This window comes from Aythya marila, assembly GCF_965140915.1.
Source record: "Aythya marila genome assembly, chromosome: 21".
Classification (NCBI taxonomy): domain Eukaryota; kingdom Metazoa; phylum Chordata; class Aves; order Anseriformes; family Anatidae; genus Aythya; species Aythya marila.
This window is the reverse complement of record NC_139062.1, coordinates 6135283-6160153: the sequence shown is the minus strand read 5'-3', so window position 1 is coordinate 6160153 and position 24871 is coordinate 6135283. Positions and strand designations below refer to the sequence as shown.

At 61.7% G+C, this 24871-nt stretch overlaps 1 protein-coding gene across 1 annotated transcript; it reads left to right on the top strand.

Moving 5' to 3' along the window:
* Window positions 1–6321: 6321 nt before the first annotated feature.
* On the top strand, window positions 6322–23257 carry VWA5B1 (von Willebrand factor A domain containing 5B1; the record flags this gene model as incomplete). The annotated part of the gene is made up of 21 exons (XM_082776730.1): window positions 6322–6463; window positions 6852–7013; window positions 7317–7539; window positions 7678–7820; window positions 7927–8058; window positions 8254–8378; window positions 10440–10616; window positions 13243–13353; window positions 13429–13631; window positions 14843–14957; window positions 16160–16345; window positions 16575–16761; window positions 17634–17821; window positions 19393–19582; window positions 19738–20055; window positions 20361–20498; window positions 20622–20747; window positions 21459–21524; window positions 22085–22154; window positions 22326–22449; window positions 22589–23257. 21 exons carry the CDS (start codon window positions 6322–6324, stop codon window positions 23255–23257), a joined length of 3795 nt encoding a protein of 1264 aa, XP_082632856.1.
* Window positions 23258–24871: the final 1614 nt, after the last annotated feature.

Here is a 24871-nt window from a genome sequence, read left to right as displayed (position 1 = left end):
GCCGCGCTCCTCAGGGCCGGCGGCTGCACGGGCAGGGCGGGCGGCGTTCCGCCACCGCGGGTTCCGGGGGATTTGGGGGGGAAAAGGGGGAAAATAAGGGGAAAATAGGGGAGAATAGGGGGATATGGGGCTGCCAGGGTGCGGTGTGGGGCTGGGGTGAGCCTGAGGGTGATGTATGGTGAAGGGTGTTGGTCCCTGTGTGGTGTGGGGCTGGGTTCTGGTCCCCTGTGTGGGGCTGGGGTCAGCCTGAGCATCCCTATGTGGGAAGGGTCCTGGTCCCTGTGTGGGGTTGGGGTCACCCTAAGCCTCTGTGTATGGGCTCAGTCCTGGCCCCTTGTGTGGTGTGGGGCTGGGGTCAGCCTGAGCCTCTTGTGTGGGAAGGGTCCTGGTCCCTGTGTGGGGCTGGGGTCAGCCCAAGCATCGCTGTGAGGGAAGGGTCCTCGTCCCTGTGTGGGGATGGGGTCAGCCTGAGCCTTCTGTATGGGAAGGGTCCTGGTCCCATGTGGGGCTGGGGGCAGCCCAAGCATCATTCTGTGGGCTGGATCCTGGTCCCTGTGTGGGGCTGGGGTCAGCTTGAGCGTCCCTATATGGGCTCAGTCCTGGCCCCCTGCATGGTGTGGGGCTGGGGTCAGCTGAGCCTCCTGTATGGGAAGGGTCCTGGCCCCTGTGTGGGGATGGGGTCAGCCTGAGCCTTCTGTATGGGAAGGGTCCTGGTCCCTTGTGTGATGTGGGGCTGGGGTCAGCCTGAGCCTCTTGTGTAGGAAGGGTCCTGGTCCCTGTGTGGTATGGTGTGGGGCTCTTGTCAGCCCAAGCAGCCCTGTATGGGCTGGATCGTGGTCCCTGTGTGGGGCTGGGGTCAGTCTGAGTCCCCTTTGTATGGGAAGGCTCCTGGTCCCATGTGCAGTGTGGAGCTAGGGTCAATCTGAGCCTTCTGTATGGGCTCGGTCCTGGCCCCGCTGTGTGGGGCTGGGATCAGCCCAAGCATCCCTATGTGGGAAGGGCCCTGGCCCCCTGTATGGTGTGGGGCTGGGGTCAGGGCCTGCCTCACTGCACGGTATGGGGACCAACCCCGTGGGATGGGACTGGCAGCCAGCCCCCCCAGCTGCATTTTGTAGGGCCCAGCCCTATGCCATGATATGGGGCTGGGGCCAGGCCCTGTCCTGCTGGTCCTTCGGGCAGGCGAGCCCTTCTCCTAGGGTCTGGGGAGCAGCTGCTGGAGCTGCTGACACCTCCCAAGGCTCGAGAGACCAAAATGAGGCAAGTTTTTACAACTTTGGGATCATTTACTTTGTCCTTGAGCTGCCGAGCCTCTGTAGGCCACGACTGGAAGGTTTTCCCCCAGGTTTGGAGGTGCAGAGGGGGGTTCTGAGCCCCTCTGGGAACAGAGGCTCGGGGCAGAGCAGGGGCTGTGACATTGCCAGGGGGACTGCAGCTCCTTCTGCCCCTGAAACAGAGATGCAAGGAAAAAAAAACAAGTTTGCAGCGTGAGTCAGTGACTCTTCTAACATCATCCCATTAGTGACACAAGGCCTGGCCCTTCACACAGCTCTCTGTGATTTTTGCCTTCCCAATAAATCCAGGAAAGTCCCTCTGGTCCCTTTCCACGCAGGTACCCTGCAGAGGCTCCGTGTCACCAAAACCTCCTCAGGACACCAAGCAGAGGGGCCGGGAGCCCCGTGCTGTGCTCCTGGTGTGTGAGCAGCCCTCAGGTGGGTCCCACAGCTCGCCGGTAAAGCAAATAACCCTGCCTCGGCTACGTGTGCTGGTAGGAATCCGGGGATTTTCCCCAATAAATGTTCTTTTCTTCGGCAGAGCCACAGTGAGCAAACACGGAGCAGGCAGCCGGCTACGTGGGCTACTCTGCGGCTGATTTATTTGTCTGATCAGGACCGTAAATCCTCCAGCTTCGGGGCTGAAGTCAGCTTCTGGGGAAGGGAGGGGACTCGGCTGGGGTCTGCTGGCAGGGTTTGTGGATTTTCCTGTGAAAACAGGTCCTAGGTGGAGCCGAGGTGGTTCTCGGTCTGTTCACCCATCCCACAAGAAGGAAAACCTCAGCCCTGCTGCACGTCCCCTCCCTGGGGAGCCGTGCAGCCCCGTCCCCGCTGCCTCAGTTTCCCCTTGACCATTCTCCCCATTTTTAAGCCTCAGCCGCCCCGTGTGGTGCTCATGTCCGGCACCAGCACATCCTGCTGGAGCATCCTCGCTTGTAGGGCAATCCCATGGGTGTCTCGCATGCCCCACAGCAGCGAGCAGGGGGCGAGGAGCTGCGTGTGGGGCTTTGATTTCCCCTATGAGGGAAGCAGACGAGCAAAGTGCCGTTTCCCTTCCCGCTGGGCTCCGTGCTCGTCCTCCATCCCTTCCCCATACCCCCGGGAGCAGGAGGGGGCCGCGGGAGGCGATTGTCATGGTTACCTCTCCCCGACAGACACAAATGGCTCCAGCTGACCATGGGCACCCACGGGGCTCCTCCGAGGCTCCAGCCACGCACCAGGGGCAGCTGGCGAGCCGGGACCCAACCTCGGCGTGCTCGCACGTGTGTGTCCACCGAGGTAAGCCCCGTCCCCATCCGCACCCCACCGAGCCCCACTGGGTGGCCAGGAGGGAGAGAGTCAGGGTTATTTTATTTTTTATTTTTTATTATTTTTTCTTTGGGGGGGGAGGCCGCCGAGGTGGCCGCTGTGCGGCTCCCCCCACCCCGAGCCCTGGCGCGCCGTCTCTCCCTCCCGTGCTCTCTCTCCCTCCTCATCTCCTGTCTCTCTCCGTGCCTTTCAGAGACAAAAGCAGGGCTGAAGCAGTGCCGGCCGCCCTCCGACAGCCCTCCGGCCGCCTTCCAGACCCCCCCAGCCCAGCTGCAGCAGCTTGCAGGAGGGGGGGGGAAGTTGCTCCAGCACCCCTCAACCCCCCCAGCCACCCACCCACCCCCTCTCCCAAGGCAAGGTAAGGAAAAGAAAGCAGCCGATGCTCTCCACTTGCTCCTGCACCTTTTTGGCTGGGCGTGGGGCGGGGGGGGGGGGTTTGGTTTGGGGCGGGGGTGCGTGCTGCTGCTTCGCCAGGCGGTGCAGGATCCCTGTCACAATATTTTTCTGCAGGCAACAAGCCCACACTTGGCAGAGCTGCTGCTTCCCTGCCTCGGCCCTTTCTCAGCCGGTTGGGGAGCCCCTGGCCGTGTGTGTGTGTGTCCCCCCCTTCCCCTGGCACCCCAAAACGATGCCCCCCCGTCGATGGGGCTGCAGGCAGGGGGCAAGGGAAGGGGGCTGGATGGTGGTGCTGCAAAGCTGGGGGTGGCAGTCTGCTCTCCTGGGCAGGAGGAGGGAGAGGACACGCTGCTTTGGGGGAAAAGGGCACCGAGCCCACCCCAGTGACCTCAGTGGGTTTGGGGAGCCCTCTGCTCCCCCCACGTGAAGGCTCGCAGCACCAGGGGCTGGTGTGCGTGCTCGGCCGGGCAGCTCTGTGCTGGGATGAGGAGGAGGATGGAGCAGGGTCACTCCTTGACCGTGTCCACATCCCCTCTGGCTTGGCTGCCTTCGTTGGGGGCTTGAAAAGTTTGCTCGCAGGCAAAGACCCAAAATTTGCCCTGCCACCCTCCTCCTTGCCCCCCTTCTGGCTGGAGGGGTAACAACCCCTGCTTTTGGAGGTGCTCCCAGAGCAGGGGTGCGAGTGGCAGCTCCAGGAACCCAAATCCAGCCCCAGAACCCAAATCCAGCCCCAGAACCTGGGGCAAGAGCTACAGCCCAGCCCCTGCTTGGGGCACAACCTGCCTGAAATCCATCCCTGGGGAGGTGAGGACAGCCTCGGGGTGCCCTTTGGGGCCACACCAGCCTCTCCCACGGGGGCAGAAATCTGCTCCAGCTGGGAGCAGAGGCGCAGGGTGGGGAGCAGCAGCGGTTCTGCTGTTTTTTCAGGGCAGGCAGGGAACTGAGCACTTGTATTTTGGGGCAGGAGAGGGCAGGGCGATGCCCGGAGCTGGGAGAGGCTCCCACACAGACAGCACCGCTCACGTTCTCGCTCAGGGAACACGTTCCCAAAAGCTCAGGGAACGCAGGGGCTTGTTTTTTTTGGCTCTGCAGGCAGGTGGGGTGTTGCTTTCCCTGTGTGGCTGCCGGGAACCTTCCCGAGGTGCTGCTGGGGTTCCCACACCGCAGCAACAGGCGCTCCCGTGCCCGTCTCCACCAGGCACGGCGGCTGTACCCAGCCTGGAGAGCCACTGGATGTCAGTGTTGATTGATACAAATGAAGCCGAAGGAATATCTGTGTTTTTTTTCCAACCAGTTGCACAACAACAGGCACCCTCCGAGCGGGGTGGATTTAGGTGGGACCTGGAGGTGACGTTGCCGGGGTGCGAGCGGAGCTGCTCCCAAAACCCTGCTCCCAAAACCCCCTCTGGGGAGAGGCACGGGCTGAGAGCTCGGCTCTGAGGCTCGCTGGTCCCTGTTCGGCCGTGGTGCCAGCGTGAGATATCTGCGGGGAATTACCAGGGGGGTTCCTTCTCCCCGGCAGATAATGTGGGGTGGGGTGGAGGGGAAGCAAGAAGGAGGAAAAATCTGGGGTTTGTCGTGGCATGGGATGAAAGCACAGCTCGTGGCCAAATGGCAGGGGGCTTTCCAGCCAGCGGGGGCCACGGGGACGTTTTCTGCCTGGTTATGGGACCGACACTGAGGATGGGGTGGGAGTGAGATCCCCGAGGGCACAGCTGGCCTGTGCTCGGCACGAGTGGCTGCGTTCTCACCTCTCCCCACTCCCTCCTCACCCTCAGCCACCTTTTGGACACGGGGCCATGCCATGGGTGCGCTGTGGGTGCTGGGGACCCCATGGTCCCTTTCTGGGTGGTGGCACTGCCGGGACCCCGGCACTCTTTTGGGGGCCAGGCTACCTGCATACAGCAGTCAGGGTTTTCTTCTCTCCTCGATGCATGAAAACAAACCTCAGCAGAGCATTTTTCTGCCTCTGCCTTGAGCACACCTGCTCCAGAGCCAGGTTTTTTGGCGGCACCAAAGCCTTTAGGGGCACGGATAGCACCTGAGCAGCCCTCTGGGCTTCACACCCTGCTTCCAGGCACGTAATTGCCCTTTACCCGAGCTTAAAATCCAGCTCCCAGCCTGCCCGTGGCGATCACACCCGTGCTGTGCAGCAGAGCCCCTCTCTCTGCACGTCACAGTGACCATCCTCCGACGTCGGCGCAGCAGCAGCAGCCGCACCAGCCCCGTGCGTGGCGCACCGAATTCAGCCGGGCTGAGCTCCCAGCTCCCTCCCCGGCGGCCAGGGAAAGATCATTTGCAAAGCGAGGGGAAAATAAAGCCTGAGCGTGGCCAGCCGAGTGATGACTGACGTCCAAAGCCCTGTGCTGCCGCTCCCCTGGCGGGCAGGATTACGGGCACGGCTGGTTTTGCTGATGCAGCGAGCGCAGGGCGGCCGCGCTGATCTGTCCTGCTGAGGCCGGGCCAGCGGCTGTGACGCTGCAGCAAGCGGTGTCCGAGGCTGGGAGGATGCGGGGATGCTCCGCACGGCCAGCAGAAATCGCTGGGGAGCGAGGGTGCTGCCGGCTGGGAGCTTGGGGTGGGCTCCTGGGGGGCGCAGGGGGTGCGCCGGGGGTCCCCGTGCCCGCTCCCTCCTCTCCCTGCTCCGTGCTGCAGTCACTGAATGGTGTCGGATCCTCCAGCCCTGTCCTGGGGCAGGGAATGGAGCCCCCCTGAGCCCTCCCCATCTTTTGGGGCAATTTTGGGGCAGGGCTCGGGCTCACCTGGGGTGGGAGCTGGCACCCCGGCCCTTGGGGAGAGGAGCTGGCACGGAGGAAAGCTGCAGGGAGAGGGCTGAAATGTGCTTGGCAGGAGCGGCCGCTTTGCATCCGAATGGCTCTGCCGTGCCAGGATGAGTCACCCTGTGCAGGAGATGGGGAACGTGTCCCCTGGGGGGGACGAGGACAGCCTGGAAGGCCACAGCCACCCCCTTCTGCCCCTGCTCCAGAAGTAACGGGGGGCTGGCGAGGTGTGCTGCTCACCCCCACGATGTCCTGCCGCTGCCTGGCCCCACAGGGTCCTGCATCCCCCATCGGTGTCTTATGGGGTCTCACCTCCATCCCCACTTCTGCCAGCAGGGCAATCACCCCAGGACTTGTCCCACGGGGATTTCCTGCCCTCTGTCCTGCCCACAGGGCTGCAAATACCCCAGGAGCCGCTAGCGAGACCGCTGCGGGGAGCGAGCGAGGAAAACCGCGGGCACAGCAGGGCCACCGAAGACACCAGGAGGTGGCGGGGACGTGCGGGTCCCCCGGGGCTCCTCCTTGCGTCCCCCAGCTCGCCACCGGGCTCTCCGTGACCGGGGGAGATGCCGGGGGGGCTGCTCAACCGCGGCACCCGGCGCCCGCTGCCGCTCGCCGCCTCCGAGGTGACCTCGTGCGTCAGCGGCTACGCCTGCGGGCTGACGGCCTCGCTCACCTACCGCAACCCGGAGGCGCAGCCGTGTGAAGGCAAGTGTCTGCACGGGGTTTCGGGAGCGCGCTGCTCCGGGAGCTGCCTCCCCTTGGTCGTTGTGAACCCAAAGTTACGCGGGTGTTTGTACATCAAGGGCGCGCTGCTGGCTCGCCTTGGTGCCCACCGGGATCCCCAAGTCCTTTTTGGCCAGCCCATTTCCCAGCCCGTCGTGGTGCCCGGGGTTGTTCCTCTGTGCCTTCCTCCCCCGGGGGCTCTCACCAACCCCATTTCTCCACCCGTTGAGGTGGAGGGGGCAGCAGCAAGCCCCTCTGCCACCGCTTCCCCTGGGAAAAACCCACGTGGGGAGCGCAGAGCGGGGAGAAGCAGCCCCCTGAGGTGGGTCTGGGCGAGGGCTTGTTGGGCTAACACCCTGCTGGCCATCAGGGCTCTTTGTCTTCCCCCTGGACGAGCACACAACCGTGGTGGGGTTCGAGGCGGCGGTGTGCCGGCGCGCCGTCACCGTGCAGATCAAGGACAAGGCCAAGATCGACGCCGCCTATTTCGACGGCTGCGGCCTCCCCGACGGACGAGCTCACGACAGGAGCGGTGAGAGGGTTTTGGGGGAGAGCACGGGGGAAGGAAAGATGAAAAAGTGTTGAAAAGATGAGGCTGTGGGGCTCGTATCCCTATGGTGCCTGCCAAAAGGGATGGTCCCATCCCTCTCGGAAGGTGCTGTTGCTGCTGGAGAGCCAAAAGGGCGATGCAGAGGGCCGTGGGTTGGGCTCTCGGGAGGAATCTCTGCAGCAGAGGTTGCTTCGAGCATCTGGCCCAGGGCTGGGGTGGTGGTGGAGGCCTGAGGAGCAGTTCCTGTGGCTGACACCACGTCTCGTGGCGTGGCCATCTCTGCAGGAAGGATTGTGCTGGACGAGGACTTGGAGAGGATCGCTTTTGTGGCTAGCCTGGGCACGATTCCTCCCCTGGAAAGCATCTCCGTCTTCATCAGCACCTCCTCGGAGCTGCAGACGCTGCCCAGCGGGGCCGTGAGGGTCCTGCTGCCAGCTGTGTGCGTCCCCAAAGTCCCACAGCACAGCTCGGAGAGCTCCAGCACCCTTCCTGCACACCAGCTCCGGACGTACGAAGCCACGGGATGGGACCGGGGAGCGGGAGGGGGGCTGGGGACAACACCCCAGAGCACACGGGGTGTGGATGCTCGGTCCCTGGGGACGCAGCACACGTGGCCAGCATTAACCAGGGCTCGTCTCACCCGCAGAGCCAAGCCCTGCTGCGGATCGGGGAGCCCGGAGCAGGGCAGCAGCTCCTGGCTGGCCCAGCTGCTGGAGAGCGAGGCCACCAACCCCTCCGAGTATGAGTTCAGCTTCCACCTGGAGATCCGGGGGCCGTGCTTGCTGGCAGGTAGGGCGTGCTGCGGGGTTCTCATCACCTCTAGGCAACGCCTCCCCTCATCATCCTCCTCCTGGCGTGGGGTCCTCCCCGACCTCCCCGCGGTTCCCCCGGGCAGGCGTCGAGAGCCCCACGCACAAAATCCGCGCGGACGCCGACCCCTCGGCTCGCTCGGCGAGGAGCATCGTCATCACGCTGGCCGACAAGCACACCTTCGACAGGCCCGTGGAGATCCTGATCCACCCCAGCGGTACGTGGGCTCTGCTTTCCCTCCGCCACCGCAGCCCCTACCCAGAGCCCTGTCCCGCAGCGCTGGTGTCGGGGCCAGGGGCTCTCCGTGAGATAATCCCGGAGCCTCTCGGGGCTGCCCCTGTATCTCTGCGCTTGGGGGTGTCTGTATTTCGTGCCGAGCTGACGTTCAGCTCAAGCGGTTCTGCGTTTCCAGAGCCCCACATGCCTCACGTCTTGATGGAAGGAGGCGATATGACGCCCGCGGAGTACGAGCGGCACCTGAAGGGGAAGAACGATTTCATCAAAGGCACCAAGAAGGACCCCAGCGCCCAAAAAAAGGTGAGGAGCACGAGCTGCCGAGCGTCAGCCCGGCCGTTCCTTGGCGCTGGAGCTGCGCAAGAAGCCGCTTGCTTTGCTTGCTTGCATCACGCCGGCCCGATAACTGCAGCATCCTCCCGCGGAGAGGGCTTGGCGTGGAGGAAGAGGGGAAAATTCTGCACTGCTTCTGATACAGCGAGTGTGGAAGAAGCTCTGCGAGGGTTATTGTGTGTGTAATTAGTGCTATTCTAGCACGGCGTAATTAGGTAGGTGCGTTATTATAGCATTAAGGGTATTATTGCAGTGACATAGAATAAAATATTCTTTTAATTGCTCGGTAAATGTTTACCCTTTCTGGATAGCTGTCAGGAAGACAGAAGCGATCGGGCTCGGCATAATGAGCTAAAGCGGAGACAAAGGTAGCAGAAACTTCTCTTTGTTCTCTTGACGAGCAAATGGAGCAATGTCTGCTCTGGGATTTCTGCCTCATCTTCTGGCAGCTCTGACGCGCTGAGTGACAGCTCCAGCGCCCCGAGCTGCTGCGGCGGCGTGCGGGGCTGAGCGGAGAGGAGGGGACCGGGGGCAGCGGCCAAGTTTATGGGGCGGGGGTCTCCCCCGGAGCTCGTTTCCCCGAGAGAAGCATCGCCCGCCTTGCCCTGCTGCCTCCCCCTGGGCTTTCTCTCGCAGCACGGCGCAGGGATGAGGAGGGCGCTTGCTCTGCTCGGCAGGCGCCTCCTCTAATTGCCTCGGCTGTGCGGCAGGTGGAACGAAACGCAACTCCCACGCTCCGGCTCGGATGGCTCCCTAATTATTTCGGTGTCTTTAGCACGTCAAATTGGTTTTTGAGGGGGGAGAGGGGATCGTTCCGGAGACGTTTCCCCGCAGGAAGCCCCCCGCTGTGCCCCAGGCGCCCCCCTCCTGGACAAAAAGCCTTCCTCCCTAAAGGCCTCGGGGTGGATTTGGGGTGAGAACCAACACCACGCAGCACCTCTGGCCTGCAGTGAGTCAGCCCAGAAATTTCGGCAGTAAATGGTCTTTTATTTCCATCCCTCGGGGGGTTATGCAGAAGCCTCGGGTGCCCGTCAGCTGGCAGGGTGGTGGGGACGATCCAGGTGCTCCAGGATCCCCAGGAGCATCCCAGGGAGCGCTGTGCTTGGGTCCAGGGGCACAGCTCAGCGCCTGGGCAGGGTCCCAGCAGGGTTCCCAGTCTGAAATGGGACGGATGTCCATGCTGGGAAAGATCCTGATGAAAATAATGTTGTTGAGAGCAGGAAAAGGGGAACGGAGCGCACCCCTCCAGCTCCCGGTGGCCGGTTCATTTATTTCCCAAAGCTCAAGAGGGAAATGCAGGAAGAAAACAGCCCTTTGGGGTCTGGTTTCTTCCTCGTGAAGTCAGCAAGAGCTTGCAGCCTCTGAAAGCAAGGGAAAAGGATAAAAAAAGGCACAAAAAAAGCCTGTGGGGCCGGGGCAGCTCGCTGCACAGCCTCCAGTAGCCCCATGGAGCTGGGGGAGCAGGTGAGGCGTGACGGAGCCACCTGGAAACCACGGTGGGTGGCAGAACCAGCTCGGGAGGGTTTGTCCTGGTTTAATTTTATCACGTCTCCAACGGAGATTGATCCTTGAAATAAAAGCAGGCACAAAGCAGAGAGCCGGAGACGTGCGGCGGGCGGGCTCCTATTGAGATTCTGCCCTGAGCGACGGGTTGGGCTCTCTGAAGCCCTTCGGTTCCCACAAAGGGAAGCGGTGGAAGGGAAGGGGCAGGGGCAGGAGCAGGGCAGAGGTGGCAGGAGGGAAGCCAAGCAGCCACCACGGCATGCTGAGCGCCGCGTCCTGCGCTCTGCCGCCGAGTGGCCGCGCACAAATCCTCGGGTAGCTCTGTGCCTCGTGTCACGCCAAGCAGTGCTAACGAACCACGTTACCCGAGGGCAATAATGACGATTTAATAATCATTTTGGCAAGGTGTTTTCATCAGCAGGGCCAGAAGGAGCGTCTCCACCCGTAGGCACGCTGTGAACCCCCTCCAGGTGGAGCGGGGCCGCAGGATGCCGCCCCTGCCGCCTTCCCTCTCCTTCTTCCCTGCAGACAGAAATCATCAGGAAGCGCCTGAACAAGGACATCCCCCACCACCCTGTCGTCATGCTGAACTTCTGCCCGGACCTGCGGACGGCCCAGGAGGATCTCCGCAAAGCCCCCGGCGAGTTTATCTTCCTGGTGGACCGCAGCAGGAGCATGAGCGGCGGCAGCATCGCCCGCGTCAAGGTACCGCGCGGGACGGGGGCACCTGAACCATATCATAAAGGGTTCTCAATGCCTTCGTTAAGAGGGGATGGGGGTAATTATACACCGTGGCTTTAGTCATGGTGCCTGTGCTGCTCGTTAGGTGCCTGCAGTGACGCTGCCAAGCCCCCTCACTGCCCCTGTTCCTCTCCTTCCCATCCGTGCACCAAGCACAAAGGGATTTCCCTCTCCCCATTGCTGGTTTCCCATCTCCCGTGACCCTTCTCCATCTCTCCCCGTGCCCGGGGCCTGGTCGCTGCCTCAGTGGGAAGCCTCTGAGAAGGACAAAGGTTGCTTCGGGGCTTTGTGCCGGTCTTAGGAGCCGCGTTGCTGATGGGCAGTGCACCTGGAGAAGTTGTTAGAGCATGAGGCAGCCCCTTCTCAAACACCACTTGTCTCCTGCAGTCTGGTGGAGGGTTGTGAGCGGCGTGCTGAGCGCTCTGGGTAAAAAAGGGGCCATGGAAAGGTTTTTCCATGGTGTTATGGGGCTCTGGGACCCAGCTCAGCTCTGTGCCACTGCTCATGGGCTCTAGAGTGGTTCCTACACTGGTGGCTGTTCCATTATCCTTGGCCCTTAACGCATTTTGGGGCAGGCTGGTGTCCACCAGCTGGCACATCTCAGGGAGCAGCTCTGGCAAAAGCTCTCCTTGGAAAGTTCCCCTTGATTTTCGGGGCCAGCCGAGCCCCGATACCTCAAAACATTGCATCCTCCTGAGCAGGGGCAGGCTTCCCCTTGGGGCTTCGATTGCAGCCAGGGACATCCCGCTCACCCCCATCCCTAACACGGGTGACAAAAGTGCCCCCCCAAAAAGTGCCACCATGTCCCTACCTCCGACAGAGCAGCTCTGCCCGCAGCCGGAGGCGGGTGGCGGGGAGCATCTCGAAGCCATCTCCCTCCCCATCCGCCTCTCGTTTCCATGGGAACTTGCCGAGGATGGCAAAAAGGAGCAAAAAGGAGCAAAAAGGAGCGTGTGGTGCCACCGCAGGCAGCAGGGAGCCCGAGGGGGGCTGCGGGGGTCCTCTGGGGAGCCCTGGCTGTGCCCTGTCCCGGTGTTATCTCCACGGTGCCTTTGCTGGTGCCACACAGGGTCCCCCCCCTCCTTCCTTCACCACATTTTGGAGCCTGGGAATCAGGAGGTGTCCCCACTCCGGGCCAGGCTTCTGCTTTCTGGCTCGCTGCGTGGTCTCAGGTCCGTCCCCTGGGGATATGGGGACACTGCGGGGACAGAGCCCCCGTCCAGGTCAGCTGAAATGACAGGGGTGGGAGGTTCAGGGCATCCCCTTACCATGTGGGGCAGCGGGGCCAGGCTCTTTTGGAGGGGGTAGAAGAGGTGGTGCGTGCGTCGGCACCAGCCAGGCTGCCAAAATAACTGGGAATTGACTTCTCCGGAGGCAAACATCTCTCCGTATCGAGCCGCGGTATTGATACCGAGTGCAGCAGGATCAGGATCAATATTTACCACAAGAAGCAATAAATCCTTCTGCTCGCTCGAACAGAAGGCAGGCTCTGGTAGCCCACTTTGGGAAGTGCTTCAAGAGAAATATTTGGAGATCTGCTTTTTGTTGTTGTTGTTTATTTTTGCGTGTCTTTTTTTTTTTTTTTTTTTTTTTTTTTTCAATCCTTGCAACGAGTTCCAAGGCGGGGATGTCAGAGCTGAGATTTGCAGGAGCCAGCACCCCCGGAGCCTGCCGGGAAGCGGCGATATAAATACATCCTCGTAGGTTTGAGCTAACAGCTTGGTGTAAAGTCCTCGGGAGCCTGCTAAAGGGCAGCAGCCCCGCTCACGTACGGTACCTCGTGGCTCTGCTGCGTGGCTGCCTCTCCGCGGGGCCAGCCCGGATCCCGTGGCCGCGAGGAGGCTGCGTGCCCTTGGCGGCTCCTCTCCTAGGGCTGGCGCGAGGTTTTCTGCTGCCCTCGGCAGAAGTTTGCCTTTATCAGCACATAAACAGCGAGTGCAGGGGCGCTCCCGGCGCTGCCAGCACTTTGCTTTTGGATTGTCCTCCCTCTCCTGCAGCGCTGAGTGCTGGAGCTGCCCTGCCAGCTCCATCCACGCGCCTCTGAGGCCGTGCTGGCGGCCCCTTATGTAAAAGCCCAGGAATAGGCAGGTTAGATAACAGCTTCTGGTGGAGAGAAGCACTCGGAGCAGCCCCTCCCTGTTATTTCCATCGTGCCAGCTAAGGGAGAGAGTTGGGGCTGGGGGAGGCTTTTCCTCGTGTGCAGCTTTGGGCTGTGTGTTTCTTCCTGCAGGTCTGGGCACGGCGATGCGCCGCGCCGCCGCTCCGCGCTTCACACCCGGCTCCTCATCACCCAGCAGCTGGGTGCTGCCGTGCTGCTCTGCAAGCACGGCTTCCACCGGTTAAATAAATAGATAAATAAATAAAAGAGATTTTGCTCCGCTCTTCAAAAGCTCCCCTTTCTGCTTTGGTCCCAAATATCGCGAAGGAGCTCGTGCAAGGAGCAGAGGAGCGTGCGGTGCTTTCTCAGTGCAGGGAGCCACGTGCAAGGAGCTGCTTTTGCATCACGTGCAGGTGGGAAAAGGGCATGAACGAAGGCAGGAGGGGACGAGCCGTGGTCTGCCTGACCCCTTTGCTTTTGTTCCCCCCCCAGGATGCCCTGCTGGTCCTCCTGAAGAGCCTGACGCCCGCCTGCCTCTTCAACATCGTGGGCTTCGGCTCCGCTTTCAAGGCGCTGTTCCCCGCCAGCAGGAGCTACTGCGAGGTGGGTGAGGGGCTGGGCGAGCTGCTGCAGGGCACCAGCCCCTCGAGGCTGCTGGCTCTGCTGCTCCTTTGGCAGGAGAGCCTGGCCGTCGCCTGCGAGAGCCTCAGGAGGATGCGGGCTGACATGGGCAGCACCAACATCTTGTCGCCCCTGAGGTGGGTCGTGCGGCAGCCGATCCCCAGGGGCCACCCCCGGCTGCTCTTCCTGCTGACGGCCGGGGCCGTGGGCGACACGGGGAAGGTCCTCGAGGTGCTGAGGAACCACTCGTCCTCCACCAGGTACTGGGGGCTGGCCGCCAGGAGGGCAAAAAGCCTGGCATGAGCAGGGTGGGCTGCTCCTCGAGCGCAGGGGGCCGCGGGTCTCCGTGGCACAGAACATCCCCGCGTCAGGAGCCGAGGCAGGAGAGCGAGCTGCTGCCAGCCACGGGAGAAACCTCAAAGGGTTTGGAACGGATCCCAGAAGTTCAGATGCTTTTTAAACAATCAAAAGCGGGATAATTGGGCTGACAACTTCACAGGCTCTCGTCGGATGCTTCCTGCTAGGAGAGATTGACACACGAACAATCTTCCTTGCCTGTTTTTTTTTTTTTTTTTTTTTTTCTAAAGCACATCTGGGTCCAGACCCAGCTGCTTCCAGGATGGGGCTGCACAGAAATGAATAGGCTGAAAAAGAGCAGTGGGGGAAGCAGCAAATTTGCTCCTAGCCTGTTCCTCAGCCCTGACAGTCTGGTTTCTCCTCCGTCTCCTTAAGGGAGATGAAACATCAGAAAAATGCGAGAAAAGCCTTACTCCTCTCCCATCCCTCAGAGCTCAGGGCCGATCAGGGAAGCGGCTCTGCCCTTTTTCTCTCCTATATGGAGGGATTATCGGGGGTACAAGACTACCCACCCCTCGCTCCTGGAGGTGTGCCAGTGAGCTGGATGCAGCCAGTGCTGGAGCTTGGCCCTGGAGGGCTCCGCGCAGCGCGTGTCTGAGTCGTGCCCGGCCTCCGAAGGAGATCAGAGCCCCATGTAAGAGGCTGCGAATCTCCGTAAGACCTGCAGCCATCTGGAGATTAAAACCTCCAGAAGAAAAGCCCCTGCTGCAGCCGCAGACTGCTGCCAAAGGTGTTTTCATCCCAGCCCTGGCCGTACGCTGCACCCTCTGCTTCCCTATGGGGTTTGCAGCCCTTTGCCAACCCCCAGCTCGCTGAGCATGGATCAAGGGCAGCGATCTTCCCTGGCTGGTTCCCCTTTCCTTGAGAAAACGTTTATTTTAATTGCGAGCAGAGATAATTGCTGGGTCTGTAATGCTGCTGACCACAGGCAGGGAGAAGAGCTGACTGGGCAGCTTGCTCGCGCTCAGGGAGGGGGCAGGGATGGGGGGGGGGGGATCCTCCAAATGAGAGGGTCGCAGCCCAAAATCTTGGAGCCCTGCTCGGGCAGAGAGGCCAGCAGGGAAACCAGGAGCTGCTGGATGTGTCTAACACTCTCCATCCCATCCCCGTGCAGGTGCTACAGCTTCGGCATCGGCCCCAGCGCCTGCAGGAGGCTGGTGCAGGGACTGGCCGCCGTGTCCAGGGGCAGCGCCGAGTTCCTGGCCGAGGGCGAGCGGCTGCAGCCCAAGGTATGGCCACCCTCTGTGCTGCAAGGAGATGGGGAGCCCAGGGCCACTGGTGTGTCCCCCAGGGCCACCAGTGTGTCCCCCAGGGCCACCGCATCGCTCTCCAACGCTGCCACATGGGCGCAGCGAGGGGGAGGCAGCGGCTCAGCCTCCGGCCCCGCTCCCTCTCCCGGTGCTGCCTTCGCGCCTCCCACTCGGCAGCAGGTGGGTGAGCAGGAGGGGATGGAGGAGCAGCCTCATCTCCGGCTGTCGGAGGGAGTGGGAGCGTGTTTACCCCCGCGCGGGGAAGGGGAGAGGCGAGAGCCTCCATCCGGCAGCTCCGGCTTCAAAGGGAGCTGCTGTGGCAGGCGCAGGCAGGGGCAGGAGAGCCGGCATCAAAAGCAGCCAATTAGTTTTGAAGTCAGGCTCAGCCCTCGCGCCGCTCAGGCAAGAAGTACCCGGGGTTGGAGGGAGGGGAACGGGCGGCGATGGCTTTGCCTATTAAGCCAGCTTGAAAGCAAACGAGGGCGCTTCATTTCCACTCTCCCCATAAAGACCGGGGCCGGTGACTCAGATGTGCTGGCAGAACGGCCCTACGTGGGCTCTGTCCCCTGGTAAAAGCACGGTGTCATCTGCCGAGTGACCAAACCCCAAGGGAATCGGGTCTTCAGCCCCTAAATATCTTTAAAAAGCTGCCTCCTGCGTGCTTGATCTCAAAAGGCCCTCCGCAGCCCTTCCCTCTGCAGGAACCTGTAGCACGCAGAACAGCATCAGCATTTCTGATCTAAATTAAAAACAAAACCAGTGAAGAGAGGTGTTTTTTTTTTTTTTTTTTTTTGTCTTTTTTTTTTGTTGTTTGTTTTTAATAGAGCTATTAAAAAAGAGCTTTGCGGGCTGTGCAGCTCGGTGCCTTCAGCAGTCTGAGGCATCAATTAACAGCTGGATAAACCACAGCCTGGTGCGTCGCCCGGAGCCTGTGAACAAGCAGCGGGAACACCAGGGGAGGGTTGAGGTGCTCTGCCTGGAAATCTGGGGCTGACTCCTCCTGGAGTGCAGGGAAATGCCCGCGGGCTCCCTGCGAGGTCCGCCCAGGAGATGTTCACAGATTTGGGCTCTCCCCTGGGTCGGGGCATGGGGCTGCCGGAGACCCCTGCGCCTTTTGGGGTGCTCTGCAGAAGCAGGGGAGGGTCTGCCTTCTGTATGACCGCTCCTCTCTCCTTCCCCAGATGATCAGGTCGCTGAAGAAGGCGATGGCGCCGGTCCTGAGCGACGTGTCCGTGGAGTGGGTCTTTCCCGAAAGCACCGAGGTCTTGGTGTCCCCCGTCAGCACCAGCTGCCTCTTCCCCGGTGACCGCCTGGTTGGCTACGGCGTCGTCTGCGACACCTCGCTGTACCTCTCCAACCCCCGATCCGTGAGTCCGCCCCCAACCCAAAGGCTTTTTTTTTCCCTTTTTCTTTTTCTCCCCTTGCAAACCTGTGGTCGTGACTGTTTATGGCTCTCTGGGTGGGAAGGGAAGCAGCGGGTGAGCCACCGGGGAGCCCGACGGGTGGCCAAGGGGATGGAGAGAGGCGAAAAGGGCACCGGGGTGCAAACCCACATGGGAGCTGCAGCCTTGGGACTTTCTTCTCCGCTCTCCCCAGGACAAGAGGCGGCGGTACAGCATGATGCGCTCCCAGGAGTCGAGCAGCTCAGTTTTCTTGCACTCCCAGGAAGAGGGAGCCAGCACGGAGAGCTGGAGCTACCCGGAGGGCTGCTGCCCGGCCGAGCGTGCCCCGGATCAGCTGGCGGTGGGCAGGGACCCCGGCGGAGAATCGGACACGGACACGGGTCAGGTTTCCCACTGTGCAAGCGTGGGGGTGATGCCCCCATCCTCCTAACCAGCTTTCCTCCCTGCTCTTCCAATTTCCTTCCCTGACAGCTAAGCCTTCCCAGCTCTACCTCTGCAAAGTGTCAGGGGGTTTGCAGGAGCGGTGACGGATCTCCCGAGGCTCGAGCGAGTCTGTTCGCTTGGGCTGTTTTACCCCAACGTGTCAGGAAATGAAGGGAAGCCCCAGAGATCTGGCTTCCCCGGAGGTTTGCAGAGCAGCTCCAGCTTTGGCCACGTGTAATTATTTACAAGCTGCCCGAGCTGCCTGCGGTGTGGCTGGAGCAGGTCGGTAGCACAGCCAGGCCATGCAAAGCAGCTGCTTCTTGCAGCAAGCCCCAAAGTTGGAGTTAAAGGGGAAGAAAAGGGGAAAATTGGCCCCAAAGCCCTGGCTGGGGCCGCGTTTCCGTGCTGCAAGGGAAACCTCCGCCACTCGCGGGGTGTTCTGTGCTTGTAATCAGAGAAGAGCTGTGCTGTGCATCCTCTCAACCTTGTCAAAAGTAATGAGAAATCGTGCATTTCCAAATGAAATCCTCCTCTCGCTCTGACAGGAAAATGTCTGCGCTAATGAAATTTCATTAGCGAACCCTTTGTCTTCTCCAAGGAGATTTGGGTAAACGCAGACAGGTTTTTGTTGTGTGTGTTTTTTTTTTTTTTCCTGGCTGAAAATCTCTCAGACAAAACCTCCCAGCCTGCTCCCCTGGCATCCCCCCGGGGGACTGAGTGCTCTCGTTTCCTTCTGTGGTTTTGTCACTTCTCTTCCGACCGAGCAGGGCCGAGAGCATCCCCCTGCTCCCCAGGGGGACCGGAGCCCATCCTCTCTCCCTCCGTGCAGGAACTGATGCCAAGACGTCCTCCAGGAGACGGGCGTTCAGTGCCAACCAGGTCACCAGCCACGAGCCCCTCCGCAAGGAGCCCACGGCCAGCGATCCGGGCAGCGCCCTGCTGAGGAATCCCCTGCGCAAAGCCCACCTGCAGGACCTGCAGCAGCTCAGCCCCGAGCCGTGCCCGCTGGATTTCCAGGTGGGTGCCCCCCGAGGGGCTCCGCGTGCGGCTGGGGCCAGCCTGAAGCACCGGGGACGTCTCAGGTGTGGAAGGGCAGGAGCCCGGGTCAGGCCAGCCCTGCCGGGTGCACTTTGTGCCGAGGTGTGCCCCAAGCACGGAGGAAACGAGGACAGGATCCTGCTCCCCGCTTCTGGTTGCTGAGTGCCTCTCCTTCTCCTCCTTCGCTTTGCTCTTTGGCTCACCCCCAAGCTTCTCCCTGCCCATCTGTACTTTGGCCACGCCATACAAACTCTGCCTGGGGCGTATCCATGCCCTGCAGGGTCCCAGGATCAGTCCCAAAGCAGATTCCCCTGCTTCCCCTGGAAGCTGCAGCCCCTGCAGAGCTTTGGGCTGGCAGCCGGACACGTGTGGTGCTGCCCACTACATCCAGCAGCGGGTGAAAGGCGGCAGCCCCGGGGACAGCTTCAGGCCTCTGGAAGGCTGGGGCTGGGTTTTCTCCCCTCCTCAGCATCGCCGCAGTGCTCAGCTCCGAAATCAGGGCCGGGAGGATGTGCAGCAGCTGCTGCTGCCACACTTTTGTTCCCATGGAAACACGGAGAGGGATGGCTGGGCTGCCACGAGGCTTCAGCTGGCGCTGGGGCGCAGGGGGTCCGCAGGGGGATGCAGGGGATGAAGGGGATGAAGGGTCCCTGCTCCGTGGAGAGGAACGAAGCCTCTACCCTCCGGCTGAAAAGCACCTCGTGGCAGGCAAGCGCTGGTGTTTTGGGGGATGCCCTCATCCTCCCTCACCTTGCCAAGGCCCAGCACAGCACCTGGCCCCGTGTGTGAGAGGCAGAAAGGACCGGAGGGCACTCAGTGCTTAACAGAGTGCATCCTGCTCCTAATTAATTGCAGCCTGGTTTCGCTGCCCCGAGGGCTCCCAGCAACTCTCCCAGCTCCGAGGTTGGCCGCCAGGGCTTGACGTTTTTGGGGCTGTGAGTGTGAGCCCTCGGCTCGTCCCCACACACACATGGCTGGGATGGAAAGGTCAGGGCTGGCGGCGGGCAGCGCAAAGCCCCGGCTCCTCGCCCTGCCTGGGAGGAGAGCCCAAATTTTGAACGGGAAAGGGCTTCTTGGCTTGTAAGCAGCTCCCTCCCCTCTTGGTGAGCCTCTCCTGCTTCGGGTTGCCCCCTTGCCAGCTGCCTGCCTCCCCTTTTTGCTGGTGGGCTCATCCAAAAGCTCGGTGGTGCTGGAGGCTGGGTTCCTGCCTGCCATCCGCACGGGATCTGGCGCTGCAGATGCCACGGGGGGGGATTTGTGTCTCCTGAAAGTGGAGAAATGGCCTCGTTAAAAATAAAATAAAATAAAATCCCGTCTCCCCATCCCTTGTGCCCCCCCCTCCTCCCGTTACCAAGCAACTGGTGCTTGATCTTTCTGCCTCTCTTCTTTCCTTTGGCTCCCGAGCAAAGTCATTACAATGCCTGGAGGGCTGAAACCCCAATTTCACCTCCTGCAAGTCTGGGGAAAGAGCCCCTGGGGCTTCGGGCACCTCGGGGATGCTGTGTGGATGCGTCCCAGTAGGCAAAGCTTGCTGTGTTTGCATTTCCCAGCCCTTCACCACCAGGATCCGTGGCGCGGGTGCCCGCCGGCCGTCCCTGCTGCACGGGAGCTGCGTGTCCTCCTGCCAGCACCCCGAATCCCCACCAGCACCCGAGGCTGCTGCTGGACAGGGCTTGGGGCCCCTGGATGCCAGCAGCAGCCTGAGGTCCTCATCGGACAGCCGAAGCCCCGGCGAGCCGGGTAAGGTGGCAGAGGAGGCCCAGCAACCTCACCAAAATTTTGGTGCTGTGGCATCGCCCGTGAGAAAGCTGTGCTGAAAATTAGGAATGGTTAATTACGGTTTCTGGGGGACGGAGGGGAGCTGGGTGGTTAACCCCGTGGTTGTCCCTCTGCAGAAGGCGCCCAGCATCCGTCCTTCACCTTCGAGACGGAGACCTCCTCCGACTGGGAGCCCCAGGACTGGGATTTCGGCGCCGCCCGGGGCTCCCCGTGCTCGCCCCGTGCCTCCTGCAAGGCGGTGGTGAAGGGGCTGCGGGGCGGCGAGCCCGTGCAGTGGGAGGTCGCCTTCGACATCCGCCCGCTCCTCCGCGAGCGGGGCAGCCGGGAGGAGGGCGACGAGGACCTGTGGAGCGAGACCTTCCACCACCTGGCAGCCAAATCCGTCATCCGGGACCTGGAGCAGCTGGCTGAGAGGGAGTGTGAAATCGAGCACGGTAATTAACGCCCGGTAACGCACGCCGGCACGCTCCCTGCTCCGGCTCCTCTCCTCCACGCGTGGGGTTTGAGCATTTAGTGCAGGGGGGTGGCGTCGAATTCGGAGGGTCCGGCAGCAGCCAGGTGTCCCCGCCCTGAGCTGCACACCGAGCATCTTCTCGAGCTCCGTGAAATAATCTCTGTGCGTGTTAAAGCAGAGGAGAAGCAGCGTGAGGCATCGCTCGGAGGGATGCCCTCGCTGCCGGGCAGGAGCTGGGGCAGGGAGCTGGGTCCGGCGCTGACTCTGCCACCTCTCCCACGGCAGGGTCAGGCCGGCGGCACCAGCTCAGCGCTGTGCACACCAGCAAGGCCTGCAACGTCATCAGCAAGTACACGGCGTTCGTGCCCGTGGACCTGAGCACCAGCACCTACCTGCCCCCCGGCGTCGCCTTCACCCGCGCGGGTAACGCGGGGCTGCAGGCAGAGGGCCCGGCCTCAGCTCCAGGTGGCCGAGCTCGCCAGCCCGTGGGTTTTGTGGCTCCAAATCCCTCGCTCAACGCTGGTGATTCCCTTCTCTCCTGCCAAGGGCCAGCGGCCAGGCAAGGCAGCCCGAGGAGCCTCAGCTCGGGACACAGGAGGCACCGCGGCGTTTCTGCGGCACGTCCCCTGTCACCCTGCGGCCAGGACGGGGATGATGGATTTCATGGCACGGGTAAGGCTCCTTGGCTTTTCTTTTTTTTGGTCTCCTTCCTCTTAGCGGTGTAGTCCATTAAGGTGTTTATTTATTTATTTATTTATTAAGGAGTATTTTCTCTTTGTTTTTTTTTTTTTTTTTTTTCTGCCTTCTTCTTTTAATACGGTGCTCGGAGGTGATGCAGCTTCCCTTGGCTGCCAGGCATGAAATCCATCCTCCAAGCCTTGGAGATGGCATTTCCAACGCCACAGCCTGCTGCCGTCACACGCACGACCCCCCAAAAAAAAAGCCCAGGCATTTGCTCTGGATAATTAATCCTGCATCTGCCTGGAATCCATTCTCCTTAAGCAAGGCAAAAGCTGCAATTTACCCTAAAACTCCCCAGCCGCAGGCAGCGCCTGCTGACCGTGCTTGGCAGTTAATTGGCAGCCGCGGCGCAGAGAGCACGAGGGATGAAGCGGGGCGTAATTAGAGGCGAGGGGGATGCGAGGCACTTGCCTGTCACCAAATCCTCTGCTAATGAAGACAAGCTGGGCTGGGACCGCGGCAGGCATTGCCGGGGCTGCGGCTGAATTAAAATTGCCTCCGCGCTCAGGGGTTTGCGTGGCGGGGAGGTGAGGGGTGAGGCAGCCCGTGGCGGCCTCCTCCTGCCCCAGCAGCGGGGAGGAGGTGGGCAGGAGGGGTTGGGGATTTCGGGTGGGTGATGCTGATGCCGTAAATCCCTTGCAGATGCGGACGAGGCCGGGCCGTCGCCCTGCAGCACCCCGCTGTCCTCCGGCTGCCGTCCCCCAGAAGGTAGGGGAAGGTGCTCGCGCCTTTTCTCAGGGTGTGGGTGCCCAAATGTCGGGGTGGCCCCAGCTAAAATCCCAGAGCTGCTTCAGGACGGGCCACACCGCTCCCCGTGGCCGCAGCCCTCCTGAGAGCCGCTCTCCAGAGCCACACCGGGGCATGGGAGCTTGCAGGGAAATGGCTCCGGGCTGCTTGGACATAACTGCTGGAAATCGAGTCAGTGATTTGGGCTCCTCACCCGATTTTCTGCTGAGTGTTCTTTTTTTAGACCTTCTTGCCTACAATTAGGCCTGGGAGCACAAGGCCTGGCTCTCTCCGGAGGTGCAAGGCACAGAGCCCTGGGGGGCATTTCGTACAGACCTTCCCACACTCGTTTTTAAGATGCACGGGGATTTCATTGTCCCATAACATATGCAGGGAAGGGGAGAGGCAGGATTTTGGCGGAGCCTCAGCAGCCCAGCGAGGCACCCCACACCCCAATGTCGTGGATTTTGCTCCCTGAGCTCTGACGTTTGCTCTCCTGCAGCACTCACCTGACTCCTTCCTGCCTTTATGTTTCTTCCCAGCGCCGTTCCAGAGCCTGGCTGCAACTTCTGCACATTCCCCAAAACCCATCGAGAGCCTCTTTGCTGCGAGGTAGGGCCCAGCTCCTCCTTTCTCTGCTGCCAGCTGCAGGTCCTGCGGGTCCAGCACAGACCCGAGCACAGGGACAAGCAGCGAACGTGATGCTGGTGGCTGGGGACCGGGGAGGTGGGCACTTGGGGGGGGACACAGGCAGGTGACAGCCACCCCCCTGTCCTCCCGCAGGCTGACCCTCCACAAAACCAGGCTGCTGACTCGAGCTGCCAAAGGTTTCATGAGCAAATCCCCGGGCAGAACGAGCGAGGCCAGCTCGGAGAGCGACAGCGAGAGCATCGACTACCTTCCTCTGGTGAGGGCACCAGGGACCCCCAAATCATCCCGATGGGCTCTCGCTGTCTGACAGAGACGGGAGCTGCTCCATCCGTGCAGTTTCTCCCCAAATTCCCCAGCAGAGGTTAGTATCTCAGAGCTCTCACCGCTCCTTGCAGGCGTCCCTGCAGCTGGCCTGCGGCGCCTTCCTCCTCAACTCGGCCTTCTGCGAGGCGCTGGGCATCCCCATGGAGAAGCTGAAGCGCACCTCGCCTTTCTCCTGCCACCGCCTGGCGCTCAGCCCCTCCAGCTCCATCAGCTCCAGGAGGGCCGTGCCCGGCGGGGAGCACGCAAACCTCGGGCACGACGGGCAGCTCCCGATCCCTGACAGCACCCACGGGGCCGTCAGCCCCTCCGAGGACGCAGCCGGCCGCCCTCGCCACTTCTCGGGGAGCGCCGTGGAGAGCATCTCCAAATCCCTGCGAGCCGAGAACGAGCTGTCCCCGCCGGCCATCACCATCCGCCGCTTCTCCTCCCCGGAGCAGCACGGCCCCGAGGTGCAGGCTTTGCTGGCCGACATCGAGCTGCGGAGGCAGACGGAGCCCGAGGGGATGCTGTGGGCCACGGCCGTGGCTCTGGCCTGGCTGGAGCACAGCTCGGCCTCCTACTTCGTCGAGTGGGAGCTGGTGGCGGCCAAGGCCAGCCTGTGGCTGGGGGAGCAGCGCTTCCCGCAGGGCTGCAGCCTGGCGGCGGTGAAGGCGGCGGCCCAGCAGCTCTTCGTCTTGCTCAGGCACTGGGAGGAGAAGCTGGAGTTCAACCTGCTGTGCTACAACCCCAGCAGCGTGTAGGGAGCTTGGGGAGGACGAGAGGAGAGGTTCGGGGACCTGTCCCCAAGGGAGCAGCCGGCGCTGTGCCTTAGGAGCTGGAGGCGCAGAGCGCGGCCCCCTCCGATCAGGAGCACCCTGCGTGAAAACAGCAAAAGGAAATTTAATTCCCTGCCAAAATGCCAAAATTTTCCATCCTCCTTTCCAGCCAGGAGCCTGCTGTGCCCTCCTGGGGGGCTCTGCCCTCCCCAGCCACAAGTGACACCCCCCCGTCCCCACTCCTTTTCTTCCCTGCTGCTGAGAGAACATTTTCCAGCCCAAAGCTCACTTGTTACTAGAAGTCAGTGGCATTCCCGACTTCAGTTCAGCTTTCAGGCATTATTTTTTATTTATATATTTATTTTCGTTAGCTTTCTGCTGGAGAAAGGCCCTGGTTCTGTTTCAGCTGCACTGGTTTTGGCTGGGGGGGGGGGGGGGGGCTTGGAAAAAAAACGAAGGAAGCGCAGCTGAACGACGGGCACGCAGGTTTTGGCTCCTCCACTGAGCAGGGATGGGTAGGAAGGGGAGTGTGAGAGGAAGAGATGAAAACTGCAGCTGGAGAGTGTTGGAAAACAGCGGGAAAATGTGGAAATATTGGCAAGGCTGTTCCCTTTGAGACAAAGCATCTTCTCTTTTAAACCTCCCCACAAGGGAAAGCCTCCTCTCGGCTCCCCAGCAGAGCACCGGGAGCCAGGAGGGGCTTTGCAGGAAACCTTTTGCTTTTTCTGGCCGGAGCTGGTGGAGATGGGCATCTTCACGGCTCTGTTAGCGCTGGGGTTGTTGCCTCTTCTTGCTCCCAAAGCAACGAATCCCAGCTCCAGCCCGCTTTTTGCTGTAAAAAAGCATCAGGGAGAGCTGCCACGGGGCTGTTTTGGTGCCAAACAGCCTGGTTTGCGGCATGATGCAGCTCGTGAGCAAAACCTACCTCTGGTTCCCTGCCTTCCCCTGCCCACTGCCACCCCTCTGCTCCCCAGGACTTCCCCAGCAGGGTTTATCCCCGGGCACAGCATCCCAAGCCCTGCCCGCCTCACCGCTTGCTGGCTTCCCGACCCCTTCGTCTCCCCAAAATCCCAGCATCTCTCCCGGAGGCTGCCTCAGCGCTCTGCTCGCCCGCAGCCACCGGCAAAATGAGCTCCTGCCCCAACACGGGGGCTGCTGGAGCCGGCAGCTCCCCTGTGCTGGGTTTGGGCTGCGTGCTCAGGGTGTTGGCACAGCCCTTCCTGCGTCCTCTTTTTGGGGAGAGGGGCCAAAAGGGGCTGGTGCTGCTCTCACTGCTCTCCAGCATCCTACAGAGAGCCTCTTGGTGCTGGGGGATGCTCCAGAATGGTCCACGCCAGGGCACCAAGGCTTCAGTGGATGAGCATCCTTCGGCACCTTGCCTTCTCCCCTCGGTGTGCAGCAGCCTCGCCGCGTCTCAGCAGGTTCCTGGTGTCCGTGTGTGTCTGTCCAGGGGGTCCCCGAGTGTCCCTGCCCTGTGTCACCTCGCCGGGGTCCCCAGCTCCGCCGGGGGCTCCTCGGTGCCGTCGCGTTCTCCGTCGCAGCCGTGTCGTTGTCCCGGTGAATCAGAGCCCGCTTGGTTTGTCCGCTGTGGGTGTGCCA